We start from the raw sequence: 23,399 nt of genomic DNA, 5'->3' as shown, positions 1-23,399 counted from the left end.
ATAACGCCCGGCAAGGCGTAGCGCGGTCTGCCAAATTCTCAAACGCGGTAAACTAGTCTTGCCCTGGCATGGAAATGAAGATACGCCGTTTTTTTCACCGAGTGCACGTACAACTGTCTTTGAAAATAGGGCCCAATGTCTTTCTACAATGCAGCTGAAACAGTTGCTAGTTCCAGAGTAAATAACTACACTTACGTTTTGTAAATTGTATGTGTGCAGTTGGATGTTGTCAAGCTTAACATAATATTTTACTTTAAATATGTTACTTTAATGACTTCTTAAAAGGCATTTTAAAAGTAGTTTTAAAAAAAACATTTAGCTGCTGTTATACACATAATTCTGTCTGGGTGTTAGATAACATTTTGGTTGATAAGTTTAACATTTTGTGAGAAAATAATGTCAAGCTTAACATGTCCATTCTGTCATAGTGAAATATCAATTCATCAATTGATTAAAAAAAAAAAAATCATTAATTTTAACCGAATCATGTTACGAAATGGAGGTCCACCATGTGGTCATTAATTGCCAAAAGCCCAAAAATGTCTACGCTGCCATTGTCCACCCTGTCATCAAGCTCACATATTTTGCTGTTTGATGTACATTGTCAAGTGTGGGAGCTTGAGTGATCTGCATCTTATGGCCATACTGACTAAGTTAAGCCCATCAGCAACTTTTTTTAAGTGGACCCAAGACCATGCAGATAAAACATACGCAGCAGTGTGTATGGTCCACTCATATGCTTTTTCGGAGAAAATAGTTCCAACAGCATGATTATACGTCATCCCGTAAACGAGCCCAGTGTCAAGAATATGTTCCGAAAAGTGTGTTTCTAACTACATGGTGGCAGCTTTTTTTTGCACTTGAGCAGCGAGGCGCAACTGTGTTCTTTCTTTAGCACTTGAAAGGCAGAGCACATTAGCATGCGAAAGGCGTGTGCACCTTATTTGTGTCCAAAGCTGAGGATCTTTGAGAAAGGTTCCAACTATTATGTTACCTCATCTATATATTTTTTTGTATTTTTACCGCAAGAGACAAGCATTTACGCTGCTTTTGTGTGACAAAAAGTGCATTTTTCTTGCCATTATCATCATTTCACAGACATTTGCTTGATGGCTAAACCAAAAAACTAAGTGTTTTTGTCTATTGGAAAGTTTTGCACTTTTTTCGCACCCCTAAATGATCAGTTATGAAATACTGGAATTTTTTAGAAAAACTCAAAGTTACGTTGCTCCAATGTCATCAATATGCGACCCACCTCCTCATATTTGCATTAGTGAATTGCTATTGCATGACAAAATATGGGACTCATTTGGCACATGCAATTACTTTTCACCGACTAAATATTGATTTTGAAATATTGAATTTATTTGCAAAGATGTCTTAGAGGAAGATTGTGGACAAAAAGGCTCAAATGTGGCAAGGATTTCCCGGCATTGCCCAAAAACATTGTTCAAATGTCATCATGTTTCTACTTGTATGCTTCTCATTGGCCAAGATATCGAGTATTGCTATTGTATGCTGTGATTTATATATATATATATATATATATATATATATATATATATATATATATATAAAACCATTTAGGTAGGAATGGGAGTCATCGAAATTCACATCTAAGCTATACAACTTTTTGCATATTTTTAGCAGCATAATCCAGCACAAGTGAATTCAAACTCAATTCAATTCAGGCCCAGTTCAGGATATGTAAGTTTGTTTTTACACCCATCCTAAACACTAATCTGTTGGATATTTTTAGCAAAATAACTTCAAAGATGAGCTCATGTGGGGAAAAATTATATTGCTACATATGTCAGTATTTTTTTTTTAAACCAAAATCCGAATTTTTGTTATTTGTTTTAAAAAATCGGCCAACTACTGAGTTTGGACTTGATACCTTGGCATTGCATTACGAAGACAAAAACAGTGCATCCAAATTGTCTTTGTATCTTAATTTAAAATAAATAAATACATTATATATATATATATATAAACACATTTTAAATAAAGATATCACAACTTAATGATAACTTAAAAAAAATGGATAAAGGTACATGATAACTTTTCTTAGTTAGCAGAGGTCCAAACCAAGCAAAATAAAACATTTTATTCTTAACTTTAAAAATTAGGAACAAAACAACTACATTTTATTCTTTACTTGAGAAATTTCAAAAATTCAAGGTTGATTGGCCCCTATTTTAGATTCCATGATCCTATCGGGAGAACTTGAGCTTTCCCATGTGGCCACAACCACAAGGCAGCATTTGTGTGATATTGGGGAATCTGACGTGTGAAGCCCTCAATTTATTTTCTGCATGTGGACACATTATTAAGTTTGTAACATACCACAGTAAACTATAACCATGCTGTTAAATTAATACCTCCAAATCTGAGCAAAGGCTGACTTTTTGAAAGAACTCGTGTCAGATCTCATCAAAATAGTGTACCTAATTTTGTGGCCACTGGGTGTATATGGCAATAACATTTTCAACATGGTCGTTATTGTTGGAGGACTTGTTGAGATTTTCATACTATGTTACGTGTATAATAAGTTTAATGCACTGACCAGATTGGAATGCCCCCATTCACATACACACTCCTCTCAAACTGAGCGTCCAATCAGCGAGGACTCAGCGGGCTAGTTTGCACCTAATTGGCCGGAGATGGGAGAGGGAAGCTCGGCCGTGGTCCCAGTTAAACACATGTTCGCCTCCTTTGCTCCGTGGAGGATGCGCTTCGACTCAGCGGGGAGTTTTCGACCTTATCATTTCATCGCAATCTGAAAAATCCAGAAGGGGGGCGGATTTTTACGCACGGCCCCAAATCGTTGCAGGCAGGCACGGATTGAATAGTAAAGTGGTCTGTGGATTATTTACAACTGGGAAACTTTTTTTTTAACTGTTACTTTTGCTTCCTCCTTGGTTTACAGTCATTCTTTATGGCTGTTAGTGTTTTCCCTTAAAGGACTGTTTTTGTTTTACGCGCAGAGCATTTGTGAGTGGATCCGAGTAAGAACAAAAACTAAGTCAAGATTTATGATTTGGGGGATGGCTACAGCCACCTCCAGCCCGTACCTAGCCAGCAGCAGGATTTTAACCGGCCCGGCCCCCCACTCTGACCGCAGAGGCGGTAGCATGCAACCGGCCAACGGCGTGGTCACCTCGGTGTCTTCCACCGCTTTCAGGGGGGACCCCTCAGTCAAGATGGTGCAGAGTGACTTCATGCAAGGGGCCACCATGGTGTCCAGCAACGGGGGGCACATGCTCAGCCATGCCCACCAGTGGGTCACGTCGCTGCCCCACGCAGCGGCCGCGGCGGCCGCTGCTGCGGCGGCTGCGGCAGCTGCAGCCGAGGTTGGAGCCGCGTGGCCGGCCAGCTCCCACCCCCAGGAGACGAAGAGAGGCGGCGGCGGGAGGGAGGACCTCCACTCGGGTGCAGCTCTGCACCACCGCGGATCCCATTTAGGGGGCCATCAAGCGCACCCTGGTGCCTGGGGAGGCTCCATCAATAGTGAGGGTCAGACGCAGCAACACCAGCAACAGCAGAGCCTCGTTTACTCCCAACCCGCCGCCTTCACTGTCAACGGGATGCTCAGCACCCAGAGCCTCATGCACTCCGGTGCGCTGGTGCGCGGGGACTCCCCAGAGTTGGACCACCCCCATCATCACCACCAACACCCTCACCATCATCATCCTCATCACCAGCACGTCCACCATCAGCACCAGCATCACCACCAACATCATCATCTTCAAGAGGCGCACTCGGATGAGGACACGCCAACCTCGGACGACCTGGAACACTTCGCCAAGCAATTCAAGCAGCGTCGCATCAAGCTAGGGTTCACGCAAGCCGACGTGGGTTTGGCCCTGGGTACGCTCTACGGCAACGTCTTCTCGCAGACAACCATCTGCCGGTTCGAGGCGCTGCAGCTCAGCTTCAAGAACATGTGCAAGCTGAAGCCGCTGCTCAATAAGTGGCTGGAGGAGGCCGACTCGAGCACCGGCAGCCCGGCCAGCATCGACAAGATCGCCACGCAGGGACGCAAGAGGAAGAAGCGCACGTCCATCGAGGTGAGCGTCAAAGGCGCGCTGGAGAGCCACTTTCTCAAGTGCCCCAAGCCGTCGGCGCAGGAGATCAACGGGCTGGCGGACACGTTGCAGCTGGAGAAGGAGGTGGTACGCGTCTGGTTTTGCAACCGCAGGCAGAAGGAGAAGCGCATGACGCCTCCGGGGCTCCCGCGAAGCCCGGACAACGCGTACTCGCAGGTGGGCAGCATGGGCGCGGACACGCCGCCACCCTCCATAGACTGCAAGAGGATGTACAGCGACACGTGAACGCCAGGCCAAATCATCCGAACTTTATTTCCCCCCTTTGTTTGACTTTGGCTCATTTCAGACGATTAATTATCAACGTTTTGTTCCAAGGTTCTGTGTGTCCTAAGTGATCTGCTATAGCGTGTACGAGTGTGTCGTTTCAAAGCAGCACAAAAGTCAACTTTTATGCATCCCATTGAAAACAGGAGAGCAAATGATTAAAAGACAGTGACTGCTTTAATTTAGCACTGACTTTTCTCTGAAAGCAATAATTAATATGCCCCCATTAAGTTTCTTACAATTGTGTTTTGTGCAAGTAGATATACAGTTCAAGGAACTCATTTCATTTTGTTTTCATTTACTATCGAGATACTTTTTTTTTTTTTTAAAGAACACATTCCTTTACATGTACAAGTCAATTAAGTGTGTATTATTGTGTGTTAGTTTGCACTATTTATTTCCCCCATTCTTACAGTATTTCCAGTGAAGAAATTAATTATTTAATAAATTCAACTGAGATGGACGACAACACGTGAATTGAACGTCATTATTACACACGCACGCACGCACGCAGACGTTTTCATGACCCTGCTTAAGAGTTTAAACTATCTATCTATCTATCTATCTATCTATCTATCTATCTATCTATCTATCTATCTATCTATCTATCTATCTATCTATCTATCTATCTATCTATCTATCTATCTATCTATCTATCTATCTATCTATCTATCTATCTATCTATCTTTCTATCTATCTATCTTAGGCAGATTTTTTATTTATTTTCACTGCATGTATAACACTTAATGAAAGAATGTAAATCACGCACTTATTCTTAATGCGTGTTTCCATCCATAATGCTCAATAGTTATTACAATAATCAACCCAAAACACAAATTGGTGTAACCATTTTTAATTAGCAACAGCTGAAAATGAAAACATTTATGTGCGGTATAACCCCGTTAAAAAAAAAAAAAAACTTTCTGATGATGTTCTAAATAACAAACAGAATTCGGCACACAGGCATGCAACTTGGCAAATTTGCACCTATTCTGGTCTACATTGAAAGTATAAGATGGCTTGTTTCGCAATTAGCTTTTTGTTTAAGCCACTTAACATCTGTGTTGAAATGATCATTTGCAACTATCAAAAAAGTGGATTTGTGTCGATTTGGCATAATTTATTAAGACTTTAAAAAGTGCTAGAGTATCCTTTTGTAAAGTGGCATGAAAATTACAGTGCGAGTTCACTATTTGGCAAGCACGGGCTCTAATTTACAGTATTTGCAGTGACTTTCCACGTTTGAGGCTTTATGTAGTGTGAACAAAGAAATTAAATGTACCGTACGTATGGAATTAACAACCAACAACAGGATAACTATAACATAAAGTGCTGCTGACTGTCATAACGAGCTGGTCCTTTAGTGACTCCGGAAGCCAAAAAGAAGTTAGCGGGTTCTAGAGCATTCTCTCATCGGGGTTCAGTAGTCTTGAATGTTCTACCAGGGGTAATTAGAAAGACTACATCAGTATAAAATGTTGCCATCTTGACTGACTTAATTGTATCTGTAAACAAGATACACGTTTAAACGTCACATGACCATACAAACCCAACAGTGAAGTAGGTCTTAAGAGGTCCACATTAAGACTCCTCGATGGGGTGCCACGGGGTCCCCAGAAAAAGAAGAAAAAAAAGAAGAAAAAAAGATTAACAAATAAACAAATAAATATTCTTCTGTAGAAATGTACAAAATACAACCTAGAGTATTTTGTGGCAACTGCACAATAATGGATGGTCCACTAACATTTCAACACTTACTGAGCGCTCAAAAACTCCTCCCAGCCTTCAGTGCTTAGGTAAAATGAGACGCAAGCAGTGACTGCCGTGCTTTTTTGTTAAGGTTCGTTTTTTTTTTGCACATTTTGCAACAACACTCGTGGCGTACCCTCACAGGCCCGCCTGGTTTTAGAAAGTGTGGCAAATGGCTTTGTGACATTTTGCAACATTGAACGAAACCGGCCGAAAAAGCAACACTCCCTACGTGCGTCCAAATTCAGTTTTGCTATTCAATTAAATCAAAAAGTTGGGTAAAACGAATAAACTACAAAACAATAATAAAAAAAAGGTTGCTTTGTGGATTATTAATTGAATTTGTTCAATAACTCAAAAAGTTGAGAGGGTCCATTTTTGACCCAATTTGGTTTATTTTTGGCCAAACCGTTTTAGAGTATACCTACAGACCCTACAACCACCATCAAACATTTGCACCATTGTGAGTGGCACTGGAGGCAAGATGTGTGAAGCGTCTTGGCCAAGGACACGATGACATGACTTGGGATTCGAACAGATGACCCTTCGGTAACTGGACAACGTTCCTTTCCTCCAGAGGCCGCCACCTGTTTCACACTCGACTCACTTACTACAGTCATTTCTGCAAATCGGAGCTGGGTGATTTGAGAATGAATCCTTCATGAGGAACTTCCAGACTGCGATGACCAGAATCCAGAATCTGTCTGACCATCCCGAGCTGCTCCCAGGAGCTCTGCTGGACGAAGTTCAGTGTATGGGAACGAATGAAGGACAATGTCTCATACAGTCCCATCATTCTGGACCCAAACACAGCCCATCCAGAAGTCAATCTGTCTGTAGATCTGACCAGCTTGAGTTTTGGAATAAAGCAGCCATAAAGCCATTTTATTGGCCATGTTTGTCTGGTAACATGAAATTGTTTCCTTACTTTGGGACAAGGGATAAAATTCCTCTGAAAATAATTCCACTTGTGCCTCATGTTACAACTCAAAGTCTGTGATGATGTTTTGCTCCCGCAATTTTGTATTAGTTATTTTCCCTCAATTGAATATTGTACATTGATTGACCTGTTCAATTAACTATTATATACTGTATATATACAGTATGCTGTATATAATAAATTAATGTGCAAGAACTAAATCTGAGCGAAATTATAAATAAAGAAATAATGAAATGTGACCTGAAGCATTTATTTAGCCCTTTATTCAAAATTTTCCCCAATACTTATTTCAATATTTAAGTGTTTTTATTTCAATAATTATTTACTTCTTTGAATATTTATTTTAATATTTATGCAATTATTTTAATCATTTTATTTAAGCCATAAACCATTGAAAACTAATTATCCAGTATTCGATTAGGCAGTGTGTATGAAGGATAAAAGAGCAAATATCTATGGCAATTTTTTTCAGCCGACCAAAATAATAACATATCCGGGCAGCGCCATTATCCAGTGACGTGATTGTGATCATATATCCTGTCCCTTCATTCATTTGAATGTGAATTTGGCATATTTGCGCTGTTTTGAGTTTGACTAAGTCATAGAATTGGGAGTATTTAATTCGCTAAATAATAGATTAATTGGTTCTATATACTTGGAACCTTTAATAACTCATTTAGCTCTTTTTGTCGCTTAAAGATGGACTGCATATTAGTTTTGTATGTATTACACTATATCTCCTCCAGTCAGGTATGGCAGTAATAATGAACGGTATAATGTGTGCAATGATTTCTTATTTAGGAGATTTTTAGTTTTATAAAATATACCTAAGGTTTTGGATATTTTTCTTTTAACATTTTCTATATAAAATTTCCAGCATAATTTTTCATCAATTACAATGCCAAGAAATTTTATTTCATTTACTCTTTCAATATCAATTGAGTCAACAGTGATTTTGACTTGTAGTTCATTGATACAGTAATTTCATAAAGTTATTTGAAATTAAAATTAAAATTAAAAAAGACGTACTGAACTGTAAAAAAAAAAAAAAAAAAAAAAAAAGGAAAAAAAAGTGAGACATTGATTTGTGTCAAGGTCATTATTCTGGCAGTAGGTGGCAGAAGCGTTTCATGTTAGGCATTGGTGACAGCACAATGCATTTTTCTTTTCTTTTCATTAATAAGCATTGCCTAATTGATCAAAAAAAAAGATATTTTCTGTATTTTGACATAAGGCTGCATTGCATTCATGCACAATCCTGTGCCCGCCAGCAAAGTTCAGCGCACCCAGCTGGCAGGTCAACACACAAGCGGTTGCCAAGGGGACAGAGTGACACCAGGCAGCAGATCTTTGGCCACACATGATGGATTGTGGCGGTGCGTGCTTCCTCATCCCGATCAATGCTCTCTCTCACACACACACACACACACACACGCAAACACACACTTACTTCTAAGTGCACACACTCATCACAACAAAGTGAAAAAAACTTACCGACGACAATCATAAAAGCCGAGCCAACGAGAAGCAGAGGTTGTTGCCAGAAAGGAATAAACAAAACTGTATGTTAATATTTCACTGGCGGCGTCGCACTAACTCACACAGCATATGAAAAATAAACGTCTGGACCTCTCATGCATCCCTTTAGCTAGGTTGCACCTTTTAAAAGTACACCAAGTACTATGAGGCCAATCTCACTCTTAAAATTGCTGCGTTCAGAGTCACTCAAATTGGGTGAAAAAGAACCAAGCACTTGGTCCAAAGGGACTGAGCCAATGCTGAGTTATTTATACCCAACAGTTGACCCAGCACATTGGGTAAAGATTTGAGTCCAACAAGGGGTAAAAATATAATGATGAATTAAGGTTGCTAAGAAAGGGGTCACCACACTTGCATGTATGTTTGGCACCGTTTCTACACCGGATGCCCCTCCTGATATTTCATTTTTTATCTATAGAAATAATGTGCTGTATATTGATGACAGATTTGTTTCTTTCTTTGTTGATAATAATTGTTAGAAATGATTAACATGAACCCTTATTTTTTACATAGATGAATATTGCTAATACTAACAAATAAAGGATATTTGAGCAAGTTGGTCATTTCTGAAGTGCATATTAAACTGGTAGCCCTTCACAATAATCAGTACTCAAAAAGTAGCTCTGTTTCAAAAAGGTTGGTGACCCGTACAATATAGTTCCTATTTGATTACTATATGGTGAACCAGGCCTTTTTTTCTCAGACCCCTATCGTGAAGTTCCACTGATGTTTGCACATTCCCCAAAGTTGTTAATTATTCTCACATTGCCCAGAGTGGTTAACCACCTCGAATGTCTTACTGTTAATTAACACCTTCCTTGAAGTCTTAACTGAGTTTCATAACTGGGAGCTGGAGTCACAAGCAGCAGTGTGTCAATACAAGACTCAAGAGATGTATTTAAGTTAGATGTTGTGCAAAATGTCCTAAATGTAACTCTCTGTTCCGTGTGTGTGTGTGTGTTTTCTTTGCACTCTCAATATTCTGATTTAAGGAGAGGAACATTTTTCACGCAAGCAGGCCGGCTTGTTTGCTTTTTAGCCGAATGATGGAGTGGCGACGTCTCGGCAGAGGTGTCAAATATAAAAGAAATTAATTCTCCCTCTCTGCGAGCTTGCCAGTGGACGTGATGCGCATGCCTGCATGCATGCAGGCGTGACATCAGTGTAGTGGAACTGAGGTGGGCACCTTCTCAACAAATGGGCACCCTGCCACTTTACACTGTGAATTGTAAGTGTAAGGGAAGATAATGCTGTACTGTAATATAGTCCCTCTGTGCTAAATGAAACACATTATAATTCATAAAACTGTCAATAATTACAGTTGATTAATGGGCTAAAAACATGCTTTTAGATGCTATTTTGCACATCTGCCCTGTAGTCAGCGATTTACTGCTGAACTAAATTATGCATATGGTGCAATGCTGCCATCTATCGAAAAAAAATATTATTACATGTGATTAAAAATATTTTAGTTATTATTCTGTGCTTATTTCATTTAAGCGTTGCTTTAAATGTCACTGGTTACCTGTACAAAAACTACCACTCATACAATAGTGTCAAGTGAAGTCAAGTGAACGATTCCAAATTTATAGGCTATATCGCTATTAATGTTACTGCAACAGCTATAAAATCCTCTAAAATGTATAAGCTTGACACCGTTGGCATTCTAACATACGCAAAATAAAAAATAAAATAAAAAAGAAGCAACAACAACTTCATGGCAATTTGGTTCTGTTGGTATGTATTTTTATTTATTTATGTAAGATATAGCCGAGCCTACGCGCTGTTTCTTTAAATCGGCGTCCACCTGCTTCGTGTGCGGTGTGCCTGCGTCGTCTGCGCAGCGGCAGGATGACGACCGAGCCCGCTATGAAACGTTCTCGTCGGGATATTTCTATTCATCGTTATTAATTTAGATTTCCGGTATGTATGCCATGGAGGAGTGTCAATCACTGCAGTGGGTGAGAAGTGAGACCAGAATGCTGTCAGTGGGTGTTCCACTGTGAACGTTTCAAGGTAGGTCTTTTTTTTTTCTTCTTCTTTTTTTTTTTTTAATATAATATTTTCTCCATTTAAGTGCCGTTATCTGTTCCTCTACTTTGCTCAATGACCAGGGGGAATACTATAAATGCTATTAATAAATAGGCAAAAATAGGCACATTGTGAGCAAAACCATTTTTGACTTCATGTAGGCACAACTACTAGATCATATAAAACACATTTTTAGATTATATCCTCTAATTTAATGCAATTTCACACGTGCCTATTTTAATCCAATGGATGGTTAACAAGATCTTGAAAATAAGCAGACTTACAACTACAAAACAGGCTTATTACTGTTCAGTCCAACAAGATCAGGTGACCTTGTGCGTAAAGTTGGCAGTTGTGCTATAGAATATATTTGGTCGTGGAAGCAGAGTAGATGGGATGCTTGTTGCCATGGAGCTGCTAACCCTGTTGCCATAGCAACAGCCAGCAAAACTATGCAGTGCTCTAGGAGAGGGCTTCGTGTAAGAATGTCGCCACTGCAAAGGCACTATTTGTTATACCCAATGGTGTGATTTGATGTGTGTGTAGTGAGTACTAGGTGGTTAATTTAAATGATACTCACATATTACATAAACTACACATATTCAGTTTTACACTTACTTTGGACATACCCCTGCATGTATTTCTAAGGAATAATATCAAAAAGATCACACATCCTCCAGTCAATTGGGATAACATTATTCCTCAATACTTGTACGTATACAAGGTGGCAAGCCAAGAAGCCACACATCCTCTTAAATTTGCACCCAGGCAACAGGGCCAAACATTTGGTCAGTCAAATTGTATTTTACATAGGATCCGCCTCCAGAGAGGCATACATGGTATAATGTTCACTGAGGCTTGCCTCTCACTTCCCGTTTAGACTACAGACATCAAGACATTCAATTCATTGTAATATAAATAATCACTACAAGATATTCTCTGGCTACACACAAACAAATTTACAGTATGTTGACTTACTTTAGCCTCACTAGTTTAGTATAGTTTTTCCAAGACCTGCACACTCTTACACAACTGGTAGCCTACATCTGAATAATCAATTAAGGGCACAACAGCTGTATAATAATAAATAAATAAAAATCTTACTGTTTAACCAAAATGGATTGATGGATAATATAAACTATTATCCCCAAACAGTAATATTTTAAACACACATTTTAAGACAGCGACGGTGCAGTTTTAATGATGATCATTTATAAGCGTCTCTTCTTTCCCCTCACAGATGCTGGCGCCAACCATGGTAACAGACACGTCCTGTTTGCACTTTGCCTCTACGTCTCATCCGGATTTTATCTGATCCTGAAGTGTCCTCGATTGCCTGGAGGTGTGAGACGTGACACATATTGTGTAAAAGGTGGGAGGAAGGAAGGTGGTGGCTAAGATGCTAAAAATCTACCGATTTAATGCCAGTGAGACGCACATCTGCCTCATGTGACTGTACTGTATCATATTTAGATAGTTGTAATATATTTTTCTACATTTTTTGGACAGAATCTAGTCAAATATGACAGTTATGTAGGCCTACATGTTTCTGCTGGAGTCTGGAGCCGTTGTGATGTTAGTCCAGTCAAGGTAATCGCTGTGAACCATATTTGTGGCTAAATGGTCAAAAAATGAAAATTGAGATTTTCATATATTCTAATTCTACACTTGCTGGTATATTGGGTGTTATTTGGTAAGTCAAGTGGGTATATGGGGCAAAATAACTGAGGGATTTTGTCTCTGTTCAGCAAAGCAAAATGATAATAATGCACAGAAATTCTATGAATATTTGAAAAAAAAAACAATAAGGATAATATTTTAGTTTTTATAATTATTTTGGTTTGCGTGGTTGAATTCGGAGGACCTAAATGCAGGGAAGCAAAAAGTATTTTATTACAATGGAAAAAGGGAAACAGTGTGCTTTGGAGTAATCAAAAAAACTAAATTAACTTCAGTTTGGAAAACAGATTTTAAAGAAACAAATAATCACACTAAACTCACCACGACTTGGAGATGTCACAACTGACAGGAATGACAAACAAACTGATGAGACAACAAGGAACACCCGGACAAGACACGAGTGGCTGATTGGTAGACACAAGGGACGGGGCTGACAAGTACAGGTGACACAACAAAACTCAAGACAGACATTAAATAAGCCACATGAAAACAAGACGCAACATGAAACAAAAGTAAATGTATTCAAAACAGAAGTCCAAATACAGATCAAGACACCTTTTACATTTAAAAAAAGTAAAAGTACAGACCTGTCATGATGACAGAAAGGAAATTACACTCTAAAAAGAGCATTTTTGAACCCATTTAAGATTACAAATGGAATTGTTGGCAAATGTAATAAAATTGCTTCATTTGGTAACACATGATTGAATTAAGTTAATCCAAAGTGAATACATTAAGTTTAATTAATTATGAGTTCATTAAACTTAATGTATTCACTTTGTATTAACTTAATTCAAGTGAATATAATACCATACATTTAATGAACTCATAATTAATTACACTTAATATATTCATTTTGGATTAACTTAATGAAATTGTGTGTTTCCAATTGAAGCCATTTTATTAAGTTGGTCATCAATTCAATATAAAATCTTAAATTGCATGGGTCAACGATTCTCCTTTTGGAGAGTAGTTTTCACAATATAGGCTACAATTGCCTTTAGTTTGCAGTAGTGAGCAACATGAGACAGGTCAAAAACACAACAAAACATTCACTCACAGTACTGTATATGCAACAAAACCAACAATTAACAAATACATTTAAATAGGTGGATGAAGCACACTATTCTTAACTAAAGCCACTCAACAAACAACTGTACATTATGGAACAAATGCAAGAAAGAAGAACTACAGTACATTGGAACCTTGAGATACGAATGTCTGTTTACAAGCAATTTGAGTTACGCACAAAAATGTAGCAAGATAACCTCTATGCAAAAAAAACAACAAAAAAAAACGTATGATATTGTTATATGTTTTTGGTGATTGGCTGGGAGGCATCACATGGTTCTACAGCCTCTCATTGTGGGCTAATTTTAAACCTCCGCTTTAGTGACCAATTATGTTTCTTGCCCGCTACAGCTAATCTAACCGTGCTCTATTTTATTTATGTGTTTCAGATGGGTTACAAGCTGTTGCCATGCCTATGACAGGGATCGCACACTTCATCCATATTAGTATTCTCTGATAAAGTGCCATTATGGCTTTTTGCAATGAAAGCCTCCTGGAAGGATGTGACTTCATGGAGCCAGACGACGTCATTCAAGCCACAAACAGTCCCCCACCCGTACCCGGATCTCCTCTCAGATCGGTCACCCTGCGTATAATTCTGGCCGCCATCATGATCTTCATGATCACCATTGGTTTCCTGGGCAACTCCATCGTGTGTTTGATTGTCTACCAGAAGCCGGCCATGCGCTCCGCCATCAACCTGTTGCTCGCCACGCTGGCCTTCACGGACATCATGCTCTCGCTCCTTTGCATACCCTTCGCCGCCGTCACGCTGGGGAGCGCCGACTGGAGCTTCGGGTACGAATTTTGCCGTGCCTCCATCATGCTCTACTGGCTCTTTGTCTTGGAGGGCGTGTCCATACTGCTCATCATCAGCGTGGATCGCTTCCTCATCATCGTGCAGCGTCAGGACAAGTTGACCCCACACAGGGCCAAGGTTTTGATCGCAGGCTCGTGGCTGCTTAGTCTGTGCGTGTCTTTGCCGTCCATCGTGGGCTGGAGGGCGGGCACAGCGGGAATCGGGGTTGTCTGGGTGCCGCAGTGCGTGCTGGGGTACAGCCAGTCGGTGGCCGACCGCGCTTACACCCTCCTCTTGGCGGTGGCGGTCTTCTTCGCCCCCTTTTCGGTCATGCTCTACTCCTACATGTGTATCCTGAACACGGTGCGCCGCAACACCTTGCGTGTCCACAGCCACGCCAGCGAGCCCTCCTGTCTGCCGGCCCTCAACCAAGTCAGCAAAATGAGACTCATCGGGCTGCAGAGACCCCCGCAGATTAAGGTGGACATGAGCTTCAAGACCCGTGCCTTCACTACCATCCTCATCCTCTTCGTGGGCTTCTCCGTGTGCTGGCTGCCGTACACAGTGGTCAGCCTGATGGCGGTTTTCAGCCGCCGGTTCTACTACAGCCCTGCTTTCTACCCAGTCAGCATAGGCACCTTGTGGCTCAGCTACCTGAAGACAGTTTTCAACCCCATCATCTACTGTTGGAGGATCCGAAAGTTCCGGGAAGCCTGCCAGGAGTTCATTCCCAAGAGCTGCCGCCTGTGCCCCAGGGTAGCGGGCCGCAGCCGAAGGAGGGTGCGACCCAGCAACATCTACGTGTGCAGCGAGACTCAGTCGGCTGTGTGATGGTCACAAAATGTGGGATTCTTATATGTCTGCTTTTTGTTTTAGTCTCAGATTTCATGGCCAACATGGCAGCCAAACAACTTCATATCATCCAATGTCAACATCTCGCTCTTGTTTGTGGACCTTCCATCAGTGGTGAGCTGTTGTTTTGTACATTGAGTCAAAGCGGTGATAAGGGATGGGCATCTTTCAGTGCAGGTGTGCGTAGATTAATTCCTCACTCAGAATGTGATTGTAAATGGTTACGTGTCTCTATGTGTGCCCTGAAACTGACTGGTAACCAGTCCAGGATGAAGTCTGCCTTTTGCGCAAAGTCCCCTGGGAAAGGTTCCAGCTCACCCACAACCCTAATGAGGGCAAAGTACATGGGTGGAATCTCTTTATGAATGTTTCATATTGTTGGGCAAATGTTGAGAAAGGATTTCATTTTGGCCGCATATTCTCCCGCTCAAGTGAATTCTGTATGTGCCCTGCTTGCTCACCTTCAAGGTGCAGCGATTATCCTGTCTACACCCACCATGCTTAACTTGGACCAAAGAGGCGTTATTTGATGAAGTGTGAGGGTGGCCCTAATTTCCCGGATTGTGTAGTTATTATGAAATTGAAAGGCACTGTCCGGAGTTTTGACCATTTCTTTTTGTAATCAAGCCATTTCTGTTTGTAAACAAACAATTCAAAACGGACCCCCCCCCCATGGTTCAACCCATACGAGCTCAACTTTCACGGCCCCCTGTCTCTGACCGCGCTCAGCCAAGCAAGCTGCGAGCTATCTTGCAAATGGTCACATTACTGATCCGCGATCACCGACAGGGATAATAGTTCAAAACGACATTCGCCTTGTACCGATGGTGAAATAATCAGGACAAGTGTGGAGCTAACAACAGTTTTCGAGAACAAAACAGCCAATAGCCCACGTAGCTTCCCAAAAAAGCAGTCTGTGATGCCTTCACGGCCCATCCAGAGCGCCGGAAACTAACCGACCCGCAACCTGGGGTGCTACAGCCATTTGGCTTAGCTTCACTAATTGCCAGATGTAAAGATAAGGATGTAAAAAAAAGTTCAACCATTGTTCTATATTGCCGAGTAACCTTTGTCAATGTGACTTAACCTAGCATGTCGCTAAATCAGCAAGCTAATATTTTCTTTTCTGTTTGGCACTTACCGAATAGCAAGCAGGCCAACACTGCATCGCTCCTTAGTCCAAGCCGCTCCTTCAGAGCTCGGAAGCGGGTAAATCCCAAACCAAGATTTACTCTCATTTTTGACTGTGCATTATCCGCTGCACGTTTTGTTGTGGTATACTTTATTTTTTTCACTAGAGTCACTCAACTCAACATCCCGTTTGCCTGCAGTGACACGCCCCCCGGCACCCGCCTCTCTGCGATCGGATGGAGAGTAAACAACTGTCTGTACACTCTGAATGTCCCGCTGTTGGCAAAACAAACACAAATTTGCCAAATACAGTCTGAGGGGGTTTAAGGACGAAATCACCACCACACATTAACAGAAGCCCAGAGGTGTAGATTGAGAAGGAGTTCATGTTTAAACATCCTGTATTTAAGAAGTGTTTATTTCTGAGTCAAAACGTTGGACAGTGCCTTTAATAGAAATCCATTTTGAAAAAATTTCACACTTTGATCGCGAAATACCTGCGTCATTGAAATAGTCAGATGACAAAAGTTTGCAAAATTTGAACCAGGTGAAGTGGACTCTTCTTGTTTGCTAAACCTGTTAACCTTAAAGGTGCTGTCCGACGTTTTTCCATTGCTGTTTGTAAACACAGCATTCAAAACTGACGCTCAGAGGACAGCAGCCAACTAGAAACAAGTCCACCAGTCCACCAATCAGGAGCAGGGGTTCGTACAGCGAAACTTGCACATGCCACTGAGCTTGCCTCTGCTGCTTGGTTGGAAGGAAAACGTTGCGTCTCCGCCCAGAAACGTCCTTGACAGGCCAAAACAAATCCTTTGGACTGACTATACCTTTAATCAAAAGGCTTCTTCAGTTCAATTTTTTAGGGTGGAATCTCGCAGTATATACTGTACAATATTTATATGCAGTATATGTTTCTAAAAGGTGTCTCTCCTGGGTGTACACTTTCCTTTGACAATAATGACATCCAAATTCTGGATGGGAAAGACCACTGGTTTGAAAGAATTGTGAAAGAAGAGGTCAAAAGGCCCTCTTCTCTAAACAAAGAAGAAGGTTTGCTTTGCACCATCACCTTTTGTCGAAACGAAAGGTGAAATGTTTCAAATGTCTCCAATCAAATAGGAGTCCAGCTGCCTTGGTTCAACCTTAAATTTGAATGAACATGGCCAGGATGACTGAGTATCTATCTACACAGTTAAATAACAAAAGATTTACTTGGTTGTTTAATTTTGCACTTGACTGGTGGACAGACAATATGGAGACCGATCTGTATAACATTAAAAAGTCAGTTTCAATGATAGGTCTCCCATTTAATTACTCAACAACAGTAAGTACCACACAGCTGACAGAATTCTTAATTGTCTATTAATTGATAGTTTTGCCCATCTCTACTGGTGATCATTATAATGTCAGTTATGTTTCTCACAAAAAAGGTGAAAAAAAGTGATTATTGTCTAGTGATGTTCTTAGACATTTGTGCAGAAAGACAATGTTGTCAATTATGCTGTAAAAAAAATAATACTTGGATGAAAAATGGTTTATCAAGAATGGTAAAAGGAAAAATAAATATGATTTATAAAAGACCAATGGTGTGATTGTGGCAAAAATACAACAAAACATTGAGGTCATCCACTTCTTCAATGTAAACAGTACTGAGGTCACGTGATGTGAATATATTGCCATGTTGCTGGGATACAATAGACGTATTTTTTCTCCGGGTGTTCACTTCATCAGAAGCTATTGAGGCACGAGAACTTACCAGAGTGAGGATAATTGTGAATAAATTGAAATGATGTTTTGATTTCCTACTGTGGATATCAAGACAAAAACGGACAGACACTACAAAATTGGAAGTTTGCAAATGCAGAATAATTCATTCCATTTTACTGCCTTGCTTAGCAAGAAACATGTAAAAAAAAAAAAAAAAAAAAAACTTTTTAGAACATACATGGGAATAACATTATTTGGACTCCAAAACATCCAATAATAGGGGGTGCACCACTTAACATAACATTTTGTTTTTTAATCCTGTCCATTAAGAGTCCTCAACTTTATTAATAGAGCAATTGAAAAACAACCACAGCGGTAACAAAGTACTGTACATAATATCAGACAATAAACATAAAGCACAAAAAGTACACAACTTAAGAAATATATAACATTTACCTCATCAAAGACTGACCATGAGCATCAAATTTTGCCCACCCTTGTTGAAGAATGTTTTTCTTGATTTTACAGTACAGTACCGCACTGTATTGTATTGTTGTGTGTTTTAGTAGCTCCAGATGGCAGTCTTGCAAAGGAAAACGCCCAAAGAAGAAGACGCTGGTGACGCGGAGCATGCTGGGTAATACAAACATGGCGACCTCCGGTGAATCAGCCGGCAAAGCAATTTACTCAGACGTGGATGTTTTACTACACCCTGAGCTGCTGTCTAAGGATTTTCTCCAGTTAATTTTAAATGAGGTAAGATATAAGACCAAAATGACACATCTAGAGTGCAATTTATTGAGTGAATTCCAGCAAAGAAACACTGGCGTTAGCCTACCTGACTAACAGTCAACACCTCTGGTCATGTTCATGTTTAAAAGACGGCTTTAAATTTACCAGTTCTTGTTTGTGGCTTAGAAAAAGGTGAGTTCTAGAGATTGCGGGAGTCGGGACCAGCTCGTTGACCTCTACGTACGACATGTCATCCCGCGGCCGCAGCGCACTTTACCAAACAACCGCTGGGGAAAGAGGATGGCGAAGACTCGAGGGAGACAAACATCAGCCGGCCTGCGACCGGACAGGTGAGTTGCTAAATCATCACCCTCAAACGGCTGTAGTAGTACCTGAGGCGGAAAAGGGATACAAGGCAAGGAGTGGGTGCAGGGGGTCAATTAACAAGGTTGGGCCTCACGGAAAAAAATCTATTTGGGTCGAAGTCGGTATCATCTAGGTTGCCTTTAGTGATGGGCGATAGCTGGCACTTTTAATTCGATACAGATTACTTTTTGGGCCATTTACCCTAATACTGATACTTTGTCTGATTTAATACAACACAACATGACAACAACTGACTATTTAACATTGTTCTTGTTTTGTTAATAACTTATTAGTGATAACAAATTACATTACCTCATCTTTTTTTATGAAGGAAATGTAAAAGATTAAATCTCCAAAGGCACACTTGAACTTTAATTTAATTTCGGATTAACCACATTACATTCAAAACAATAACACAAAAATAAATATACAAATAAATGATTATCATAACAAATGAATTAAATTAAACAAGAATGAATCAAACAAGAATTGCAGTTTTATCATTTCCATTTGTTATTTTATTTATGGGTGCGGTGTTCATTGTGCTTCAAGGAAGAAGGGTACAATAACAATCAACAACACGACACTTGGAGAGTAAAATATTACTGTACCAAAATTTGTATAATCACAGTCTTGCGTTTTCGTACACAGTGGCTTCTTGTATAGCTGAAGGGCAGTGTGTTAAAAACAAACAAACAAACAAAAACAGGATAATTTGAAATCATAAACAGGTAACAAACTTTTATTTCTGAATACAAATTATCTCCTGTTTTGTTCTCAGACTGTTATCGTTCAAGAAACGCAGGCATATTAGCGCAGTCTTCCTGGTTCCACAAACACTTTTACTTTGTTCTCTGCTTACTTAAGCACATGCCATTTTACAAAAGTGATAGAAAAGCACTGTACACCCTGCTGTATCATATCATACTACCATTTTGGAGAAATTGCTGTGTACACAGAATATGTTCAAATTTTTTATTTTTTTTTTACAAATATTTAAGTCAATCATTGCCATTCTTTTTTTAACTAAAATTTTGAAAATACTAATCAATAAACTTGTACATGTACACTGTAAGATTAGTACGAAAATGTACTTCAGGTTTATAACTGTGAGCCACCGTATTTAACAAACAGGTTGCAATCAGTTTCATGTTTGAACAGCATTGAAATCCAATTTTAAGGCTTAATGTTCCATTAATATAACATTCTTCCATGCTTAAAGTTTGAACCTTAACCCCAATTAAGACATTTTGTTGAATATTTCCATCAAAAATGTATCTTAAAAAATCGTTTCAGCTGCATATTGAATCGATGCGAGAATTGTGCGTTGTAATATTGCGATATATTGCCAGATCTATTTTTTTCAACACCCCTACTAATTATCAGCTTATGATAGTTTTTTTTTAGCCCACAAAATCAGTATCGCCCTAAAAATCCCATATTGGTAAGGGTCTAAATCCATCAATATAGTATGAAAGAGAATTGAGATTTTTCTACAAAATTGCGACTTAATTATTGCAAAGTCCCAACTTAATCCTCGTAAAATATTTATGTCTCTTAATATTGCGACTTTAATTTAAATTCCTATCTATTCTATTGAAATTGTGACCCTATTCTTGTGACGTTCGAGACTAAATTTCAAAAGTTATGAGAGTGAAATTATTTTAAAAACTGAAAGCTTTTTTTTTTTTTACAAGTTTATTCTCACAATTCTATGCCCTTTTTTTTTTTTGAAGCAGTATTTTTATTTTTTTTATGCCCCCGCCTGTTTACTACAGTTTAATGTTACTCCTGGGTCCCTAATGCTTAATTGTACATGTTCTTTCCTGTGTGTTTTACCTTCCAGGGACCACCTCGGTTTCTCTCATTTCATTTCCTGTGGCTCACCAAAAGTTAAGAAGCCAGAATTGAGCACAGTGCCATCATCAGGAGTGGCTGACAGACTAAAACCGCCTCCAGCGCTAAACTTGGTCAACCCCATTCGTCGTTTATCTGGCAGTTCGTCAACATTGTCATCATCGTCGGTGTCGTCGTCATTATCATCAACAACGACAACATCTCCTAGCCAGACGTTTTCACGCTGCGCTGACACAGCAAGCCTAAAACGGGAAGCAAACTGCTCTGTAAGAACCGCAAGTTACACTATTGCTATTAGGCTGTTCATCTTTCGGAATTCCAGTCATATTGGACCAGACATAAAGTGGATATGAAAAGCCTACACACCCTTTTTCAAATGCATGTTTTTGTGTTATAAAAAAATATAAGGCCAAGATTAATTAAAGTAAATTAATCTTAACAGTTAATGTTATCTATAGCTCGTGCAACTCAATGATCTCAATGAAAAAGTTCCCCACGGGGAAAAGAAATTGATATATTTTGATATCTTTTTATTTTATATATATATATATATATATTTTAAACTTTTATATTGATCGTTTTTTTCTTATTTTTTTACAATTAAGAATGTTTAAAAAACAAACAAAAAAAACGTGAGTAGCATTTGCAACTGTTAGTCATGTTTGCCTTCATTATTTGTTATTAAAGGAAAGTTTCAACCTCTTTAATAGCAGCTAGCTGCTGTGGCTCATTTTTGCACTTGAATAACAGTTAAGAATATTAGTTAAAACATTACTTGTACGGTTTATAAAAGTTTTTATGATGGCTTCAGTTTACAGTTAGTTTGTCTTTTTTTTTTCTGCTGCATTTCTTCAGGGTGTTCTGATGTCTCCAGAGGTGAAGAAAAAGATCCAGCATGTGACTTGGCCATGATGACTGAATGGCAACGCTTTCAACACACTAAACTTTGTTGTACACCACATCACAGTGATTTCACACAGTGGCATCAAATAAACTCCTTTAAAAAAATGTTCATTCATTGGCCAGCTCACTCAGTGCTCTATTATATGATTGGGGTGGGGGCTGTTACAACTTGGCACTTGAAACACTGATGTAGCTTTTTGAAACAACAAACACAAGTCGTCTGGTGTGTTAACTGAGAACTGCCCATAATACTGTACATGATTGTGTAATGACATTTTAACCTCGGCGAGGTTGTGTTGTAATGTTAGTGAATATGACATGGTTACAGTTGAATGACTTCCTTAAGCCCAATGGTACCTCTGCATGAGCTGTAAAGGTTGGCAACTTTTTTTTTGTGTTTTATGGACTTTGCTGGCCTTTTGAAGATCAGAGATGCCATCTTTATATTTGTACTAACATCTTTTTTAAATCAATAAAGTGTGCCAATCCAAATGATCAACTGGGTTGCTTTTATTATTTCATGTCGATTGATTATGCTATATACGTACGTGAATGAGGAAGTGGAGCTACAGATCAGGCTACTGACTAATGTTTTGGGATGGGAATCCAAAACTGACCCTTTTTGAGAATCACTTCCCAGTGATTGCATTCTTAGGGATCGTTTGTTTCCCTGTCTGACAATCGTGCTGATAAGTTCCTTAAAAAAAGAAACATAACGTGCTTTGTAGGGCTCAGCTGCTGCGGTGAGACGGCTTAAAGTGTCTCGTTCTCAGCTGCCATTGGGCTCACGTTACGGCGAGCATGACAGAAGGAGGAGGGAAAACATTCTGAGCGTTGACAACGTTGTGTCACAGGTGGGATGCTCGCTGCTGACTCACCTCTCTCGGTTGTGTTTGTGGGGAGATGCCCAACCCGACTATTTCTGGAGGTGACAGTTTATTTAAAAAAAGGGGGGTTTCTAGAATTTGTAACACTAAATCTAATACTCTGTTCGTTTTTTGTTTTTGTTTTTTTGTACAAATAGATTTAGTACATACAGAAATGTATCCAGTGAAAATAATCTATACCCGATGGATTAAGAGATATTGATATCCTGATCTTTAAAGTGGTTGTGCCAGTTGGTCTTAAAAGCCCAAATATTTCATTTTAGCTTCTTTTTTTTGTCTCCAGTAACACACAAAAAAAGTTGCTAGATTTGTTGTTAGTCATTTTTTTCCTTTTTCAAAAATAGTTGTTAGAGGGATTGGAAAACTAGAGTTTAAATCACTAGGTTGGGAATACTGAATAGCCCTCACGTTGTCGCAACACGCCTAGCGCCTCCTCTGGTCGTCATGGTGACAAAAGCTGTTCTCGGTATTTGTATGAGATTGACCCGCCCCTCACCCTGAAATTAACTAATTTCAACCACAATGTACTATAATTATTTATACTTTTTTTTGTAGCTCTTTGCAAGAATGTTGGTGACCCGGGAACTGATTTAAATTGTGAAAGAAATTGCATGTTTGTCGTTTAAAGTACACCGATGTATGAATGTGGATGAAGGCAGCATGGCTACAGTTTTTTGGTTCTGGGTTTAAATCTCAGCTCAAGCACAGCACATTTGCCGCCCTAATCAGAATTCCCCAAAAATGAATGGATGGATGCAGTATGAGCGAGAGACGTTAAA

At 39.6% G+C, this 23,399-nt stretch overlaps 3 protein-coding genes across 5 annotated transcripts; all 3 read left to right on the top strand.

Annotated features, from left to right (window-relative positions):
• The first annotated feature begins 2,719 nt into the window (after positions 1-2,719).
• pou3f3a (POU class 3 homeobox 3a) lies at positions 2,720-4,830 on the top strand. The gene has a single exon (XM_077580118.1). It carries the CDS (start codon positions 3,036-3,038, stop codon positions 4,332-4,334), a length of 1,299 nt encoding a protein of 432 aa, XP_077436244.1. The 5' UTR covers positions 2,720-3,035; the 3' UTR covers positions 4,335-4,830.
• Positions 4,831-10,432: 5,602 nt separating this feature from the next.
• Positions 10,433-17,712, top strand: gpr45 (G protein-coupled receptor 45). Of its 3 annotated transcripts, none has more exons than XM_077580161.1 (3): positions 10,433-10,617; positions 11,873-11,974; positions 13,773-17,712. In XM_077580161.1, exon 3 carries the CDS (start codon positions 13,853-13,855, stop codon positions 15,011-15,013), a length of 1,161 nt encoding a protein of 386 aa, XP_077436287.1. In that variant the 5' UTR covers positions 10,433-10,617; positions 11,873-11,974; positions 13,773-13,852; the 3' UTR covers positions 15,014-17,712. The 3 variants fall into 3 exon arrangements, with proteins under 3 accessions (XP_077436287.1, XP_077436285.1, XP_077436288.1); XM_077580159.1 differs by having other exon boundaries at positions 11,873-12,004; XM_077580162.1 differs by lacking the exons at positions 10,433-10,617; positions 11,873-11,974 and adding an exon at positions 12,138-12,222.
• Positions 17,713-18,472: 760 nt separating this feature from the next.
• On the top strand, positions 18,473-22,228 carry c11h2orf49 (chromosome 11 C2orf49 homolog). The gene is made up of 4 exons (XM_077580260.1): positions 18,473-18,631; positions 18,794-18,957; positions 20,820-21,096; positions 21,686-22,228. Exons 1-4 carry the CDS (start codon positions 18,506-18,508, stop codon positions 21,740-21,742), a joined length of 624 nt encoding a protein of 207 aa, XP_077436386.1. The 5' UTR covers positions 18,473-18,505; the 3' UTR covers positions 21,743-22,228.
• Positions 22,229-23,399: the final 1,171 nt, after the last annotated feature.

Source organism: Vanacampus margaritifer, chromosome 11 (genome assembly GCF_051991255.1).
Source record: "Vanacampus margaritifer isolate UIUO_Vmar chromosome 11, RoL_Vmar_1.0, whole genome shotgun sequence".
Lineage (NCBI taxonomy): Eukaryota > Metazoa > Chordata > Actinopteri > Syngnathiformes > Syngnathidae > Vanacampus > Vanacampus margaritifer.
This window is presented reverse-complemented; position numbering and strand designations above follow the sequence as displayed.